Source organism: Monopterus albus, unplaced genomic scaffold (genome assembly GCF_001952655.1).
Source record: "Monopterus albus unplaced genomic scaffold, M_albus_1.0 scaffold3.1, whole genome shotgun sequence".
Classification (NCBI taxonomy): domain Eukaryota; kingdom Metazoa; phylum Chordata; class Actinopteri; order Synbranchiformes; family Synbranchidae; genus Monopterus; species Monopterus albus.
In genome coordinates this window covers 4752989-4759896 of record NW_018127883.1, presented here as the reverse complement: position 1 = coordinate 4759896, position 6908 = coordinate 4752989, and the positions used below count along the sequence as shown (strand labels likewise).

Sequence of the window (6908 nt, the reverse complement as noted above, 5' to 3'; positions counted from 1 at the left end):
GTTATTTCTTAATTCATACAAGATTCAGGTAAAACAGAATTAATCTGTACTTTTTAAAGAGCCACTTCTCAAACCACTAGGTGGCGGCATCCATCTCTCCTCTATACCCTGTTTCCACAAGGCTTTAGTGAGTAGGCCCTTGTTTGTGTTAAATCCATTGACCACAGTGGATCCTGGGATGAGACAGTGTGGTGTATTAGGTAAGCGCTGAGGAAATGCCAGAGTGCTCATGGGAATCACCACCAAAATGCACATTTCTTACTTTATGAGCAGCACTAAGCAACAAGCCCTCTAATAATCTGCAGTGAAGCACTACACCAACCCATATGATACGTTATATTTTTGTGTACCTCATCAAAAATTTTATGAAAGGCTTTGCATTACAGTCGAGTATCTTTATTTGGCATATGTATGGAAATATTGTAAAGAAATAATTTTATTCTATTCCTCCACACTGATTGTGAAGCAGATATGTGGTTATTGGCAAATTATGGTGAAAATGTTTAGTAACACTTCATTTATCATTTCCATTGCATACAGCTGTCAAAAGTTTCTATCTGAACGGGACATGGAGACGGAAAGTTCTAACAATTGCATAGACAGAACATACTTATCTGTGATTGATTTGTCAATATTGACTTCAGCTGTGGTGTAGTCACATTGACCTGTATAGTTTGGTTGATTCACTGATTGGAGGAAACTACTGACTGCAGCCAATGAGGTCCTAGCACATTATCAGTCCAAACACATTCATTTGCCAACCAAGATCAGAGCAAACAGTATGTGAAAGCACAGCATCAAAGAATTACTGCCATGGTGGATCCAAAGAATAAGAACATATCTTGGAACATGAAAAGGGAAAAAGTAATAAGAGGCCCAGAGTTTGTCACGTCATGATTCAAATATACTGGTCTGAGTATATCAGTGTGAAACAGGAAAATATTGGTCCTAAATTTAGTCTTTTTCATGTTCTTTTTGTGTGCACTGTAAAACATTTTAAGTTGGTTCAACTTAGAAACATGAGTTCTTGCAGCCATTAGAGCCATTTTGTACTGGAGTTAGCACAGACAACATCTGAGCTCACTCCCTAGTTTTACAGATATTACTGCAGTGTACAGAGGCAGCAACTGAATTGTGATAAAGAATTTTATCTGTTCCTCTAATTACAAAAATAAAACTCCTGAGGTAGTGTGAAATTTGAACTGGTGGCAAGGAACAAATCTGCTTTCCCCAAAGACATGAATTTTATCATCTCCCCTAAGTCATAATTTGATAACTTAAAAGCTCTGATTGAAAGATAGTTAAGATATCTTTGGAAACCTTATCAGTGATAGGCCATTAATAATTAATTCAACACCATCTTCATGATCCCAAATCTTTTTACTATCCTGTCACAATCGCACACACACACACACACTTTCTCAGACAAAAAAAATAATAATTTCAGTCTATGTACAACAAAGAGCTAGTATGCCAACATCTGAGCCCATAAAAGCACCTGCTTCATGTATCACAGCTTTAGCCTGTTCAACTGAAAAGTCATGATAAGTACAGACAGAAGCCTTGAAGCAGGACGGGAAGCACAATGCATGAAGGCTGGCTCAAACAGAAACTGTGTTCTCTAAAGGGACTCATTATAAAAATCTGCACCTGCAGGTCTTGCTGACATAACTGAACTATGTGTGCTTCCTTACTGAAACAGAACAGGATGTTTCATCCTGGTGCCTATCAGATAACATTTATAGACAGCTATATATTTTTAAATCCTGTATTCCTGTTCCTTTCTACCGCCTATGTTGCATAAATGTAAAGATGACCCACCAGCACTGCGTCCTTAATGACAATTAACATAATATTTAGCGATATTACATTCTTTGTGATTTTCCCAGTGAATTCATGTCAAATTAATTTTGTTGCATTTAGGAGTTTTAGATAATCTGAAGACCAGTGTATTTTCTTCTTTCAGTAATGCAGTTCTGTCATTAACACAAAACTAAAAAGCTCAAAAGACTTAAACAATTTGAATGTTGCATGCTTTGACAAAAAAATGTTCTAGGTTAGTGTTTCTAGGTTAATGTGGTCTCAAATTATGAATAATCTTAGACCAACAAGACAAGCATTTTATGTCACCACACAACAGAATTGCTTTGAATGTTATTATTTACAGCATATTTCACTGCTGTTTTACTCTGTATAAGTGAGAGATGAGTGATCACTTTTAGTGACACTATGCAAATAGTGACCTGTGCTGACTTGGTTTAGAACAGAATACAGAGTCAGTGTGAGAAAAGAGAACTTGGTTATACATGTCAGCAGTCACATATACTCAGAATATTCAGAAATGTCCCTTTACAAACAATATTTTCAATGCTATATTTTGAAAATCCACAACATGTTTTGTGACTAGACCTTAGCAACAACTGCTTCCACTTGCAAAACTGTTTCATATAGCAGTTTAAGGAGAGGTTGTGTCAAGGATGCCTACAAAACAGTTTTCAACTGAGTGGCCTGAGGTGTGTACGAATGAATGTTCCATTACTTAAACAGAAGAGCTTTTTCATTGATAAAACTTCCACATACTTAATTAATTACTTACACTGCAGGTAAATTATCTTAATATAGCACAGTATTATAATATCATTATAAATTAACCGTGCTAGTTTTATTGGGGTTAAAATAATGGAAGGCGTGCTAAATAAACCTTTCAAAAAGGACTATCAGAACTTGAATGTCACTAATGCTAACAATGTTATCCTGCAACTCTTAGGTCATTGTTCAGGTGTGGCTAATGATTATTTCTGGAAGGCGTTGGTTGAAAAGTATATATTTGAATCTATAAATAAGAAGTTGCAAGACCACATTATAGAAGATTGTAAATAAATGCTATACTTTCAATAAATTACTTGTGTAAAAATATCATGATGCAGTAGTATCCATGGTGCAGTGTATTTATGCATCTGTGATAAATATTTGTTGCAAAGTATTGTTCAAACCCACAGAAGTCTATTTTAAATTCAATGAAGATGCCAAATCTTCCAAAGATACCGGATATATCAAACTGACTGTTACAGGAAATTTGTACAAAATCATGTCTTGAATGTTTCCATTTGATGAGGTGGTGTAACTGTAAAAACAATCTTGAGGTTTGGATATTTGTTCTACTGTAAACATCATATAACTTGGCTTTATAATGCTTGTACATGACACAGCAAGACAGTTTAGAATAATATACTTTAACAGGGTTAATAATGAGAAAACCAAAATCTGAAACTGTATGATTTTGCAAACAAAACTATTACTGTTACTATTAGTTACTACAAACTACTGCCTAGGCATACTGGAGTAAAAACATAGTCTAGAGGCCTAGTGTTCTGTCAGAAAACTATTAAGTGTGAAGTTTCTCAAAATAGCAAAAGATACTTAAGAAAAAAGGTAGCCTACTTGAAAATATTTACTTCAACGCTTTACACGAATAAATGTACTTGGTTACTTTTCATGTCAAACAAATCACTTTCGTTTGACTGAAAACGGACTTTGGCGTGTCATGTACGCACAAAACTACAACTCCCAGCATGCTCGTTTCCGTATTGGCTGCACTCCAGCCAATCAGAAGCCTTGTGGATTTATGGTGGCTATGTGCGGCACGGGGCCAGCACGTCTAGTCAGCTCAAAGTGCCACGACTTCACAGCAGACCAGGAATTCGCCAGCAGAGTGAGAGGAAGAGTACGGGAAAAAAAAACCCAAGTCAACCTGATAGCTGGATAAATAGGTAGCTTTGCACAGAAGTCACTTCATCTAATAGTCAACGCTTTTGCCCTCTCTCCGTTCCCTTTGAAGCAAGCAGACGTAGCTACATCACCAGCGAGGTTAGTGTGGGAATCTTGGAATCTTTATATTTATTGAGCCAGCGCCAGCTAGCTTGGAGAGCTATCTACTGCTTACTCCAGAGCTAACTACTAGCTCAGAAAAACAGACAGTTAAAGTTATCCAAAATTATTGTAGATTTTCTTTGTTACTAGCCATTTTGTTCACAATCGTATCTATCCAATCTGCGTCTGGAGCGCAGTTTTGTAACGTAACGTTAAACTCACTCTTTAAGACGAACAGCAGCCAAGTTCATTGATTCATAGTATTAGCTACAATGCTATCTTGCAAGTAATGATAAAAAGCATATCGCACAAGAAAATTGCAGGATTAAACACTTTTTCGATGTTTAAATACTTCTTTGAATGAAAACTATGTATGGTGTCTTTAATATCTTAGAGCTAAAGCCTAAGATCAGTTGTGTTCTCAGTATAATCATTTGTGTATTAGTTTGATGTTAAATAATTTGGGAAGTACTCTGATTTCAATGCATTTGTATTGAATGGAAAGGTGGGTGTATGTGAATTATTATTTCTTATTCTTACAGTATTTCTAACAAAAGACGAGTAGTAAGTCTCGAAATAAAAGAAAATATGTATTTGAATACATTAGTTTACATTCATAGCTGAATAAAGTTAGTAGACTTGCATTTTAGACGTCAGACCTATATAGTTTGTACCAATTACATCCTAGTTAGTTTCACAATGTAGTCCTTTGTCTTATGGATCTTGAGATGCACCCATTCTCAGAAGAAGTCAGCCTAAGTGAGTTTTCTTCTTTTTCACTTCAGTGTGAGTGGAAATGTGGCGCAGGAGCCAGTACAAACTCTTCTAGCTTTTAGACCCTGCCATGAACAAGGATTCTGGACTCTGTTTCCATTATACTAAAGTAGTTCAGTTTCCTCTACCGAACCATAATGTTGATGTGATTTATTGTCTTTGTTTTGCAGTTGTTTATTTTCTGATAGGATAACATGTAACATAAATAAAGATATAACTGATAGTGTGCTGCAAGAATAAGCCAAAGAATGTGCTTTAGTGTCACCGAGCTGCCATCTACTCTCAGCCAACTTGTTCTCCCCTGCAGGCTAAACAAATTGTGACAGGAGCCTTAAAGGCATGGTTGAAAGAGCCTTTAGGTTGTTCAGCATTTACTGTATCACGGTCCTTTCATGACAATAGCACTTTGTGTAAAATAAACCAGGCCTCAGTAAAACCACCCAGCATGGAAATCTCTGGGTGCAGTTTAGTGCTTTGGACATTTTTAATCCCCGCTCTTATAACGTTTTTCCAATACCTCAACCTGAAGAATGTATTCTTTTTTTTTTTTTTTTTTACAGAACAGGAATTTAACACTAGTTGAAAGCCAACTACTGGAAATGTTGGCAGTTACTTGTAACCTTGTGTACCTTACCTACATTTGTCTGCACTGCTTTTTCCTGTATGGTTTGGATTTATTTTTCTGTATTAAATTCATATGTAGCTTAATGTCGTTTTACTCGTGCACTTAACTCCGTAATAGCTGTTATGATTTCAGTCAAATGTTAAAAGGTGACAAGAGTTGTTTTTTTGTAATGGCTGTACTTGGTTGTAAGCTCACACAACTTTCATATCCTATTGTTGATGGTTGAATATGAATTATAGTGGCAAAATGACCAGAAACAGCAGATCTGATCTTTGTATATGTAAATAAAATAACCATAACTAATTGTGTTTCCAAAAATAGGCTTGTATTTCTGGTTGTATATTGCTACCAGAATGGGTGTTTTTTTTTCTGCTGCTGTGTAAAATTGCTTATTCATTCATAGCTGCTTTATTCTAGTTCATCTTGTGCCACCTTACAACAGCAGTGTTTGTACTGCATCAGGAAACTCAGTGGTACACTTAAAAATTAAGCAATTTTTGAGATTTAACTTTCTCTCTCTCTCTCATTTTCTACACTGCTTAGTCCCGAATGGGCTCGTGGGGGAGCTGGAGCTCACCCCAGCCGGTGAGATTTAACTCTAAGGGCAAATTTGATCAGTATGACCAACATGTTGTACCCAAGGTTGGAGGCTATTTGACACAGAGGATTGGCCAGCTGCTCTTTGCCACACACTTTGCTGATAAGATTTGCTGACCTGCCTCATGTCACCTCAAGGCAGCTCAAGGCAAACGTTTTTGGTATTAACAGTGACACCTTGAGGCTGTTCTCCATAATGCATTCATCACAATTCAGTTATCACCACCTCCTCTGGTAACACAGCTCCTATCTGTTTCAGTTTGCATAGATGCAGTTTTGGCTCACCTATGAAATGCTTTATGAACTGTCTTCCTTCATAGAAATCCTTTGCCTACAGTGTGCTGTTTCTTTTAGAAAAATAATATTTACTTGTTAACTGTGTTGACAAGTCTGCCACTCTCTTTTTAGGTTAACTGAAATTGAACAATGGATATCTATGACCCTCAGACCCTTGGGATAATGGTGTTTGGTGGATTCATGGTGATCTCTGCTGTTGGGATTGTTCTTGTCTCTACCTTCTCCATGAAGGAAACCTCTTATGAAGAGGCCCTGGCTAAACAACGCAGAGAGTTGGGTAACATGCAGTCTTCTCGCTCTGAGAAAAAGAAGAAGGACAAGGTAGCTGAGAAGAAGAGCCGTGGAAAGAAGAAAGAGGAAAAGCCCAATGGAAACATCCCAGAGCAGGAAAAAACTGAAAATGCTGCTGAAGCCGAAACCATCATTGAACCTGCCAGTGCCCCAGGTGTAGCTACTGCTCCTCCTCCTCCTCTTCCTCCTCCTGTCCCTGAACATGTCCCTGCTTTTGAGGTTAAACCAGCTTCAACTCCAGCGCCACCAGACACACAAACCAAAGCTGCTGCTAAAGTAAGCCCTGCTCTCACTGAGCCCTCCCCTGCACCTTCACCTAAAGAGAAAAAAAAGAAGAAGTTGGCTAAGTCCGAACTAGCTTCTACCCAAGCAGCTCCACTCGTATCTGCCCCTGAACCAGTCAAGTCCTCTGCAGTCCCTGCATCAACCCAGGCCCCTGTGTCTGCTCCAGCTA

At 37.7% G+C, this 6908-nt stretch overlaps 1 protein-coding gene across 1 annotated transcript in view; it reads left to right on the top strand.

The window, feature by feature from the left end:
- Window positions 1–3626: 3626 nt before the first annotated feature.
- The window catches only part of rrbp1a (ribosome binding protein 1a), a 13187-nt gene continuing 9905 nt past the window's right edge, over window positions 3627–6908 (top strand). Inside the window, exons 1-2 of the mRNA XM_020601018.1 lie at window positions 3627–3867; window positions 6275–6904. Coding sequence (XP_020456674.1) covers window positions 6293–6904 — 612 coding nt within the window. The 5' untranslated portion in view covers window positions 3627–3867; window positions 6275–6292. The remainder of the gene's footprint in view (window positions 3868–6274; window positions 6905–6908) is intronic.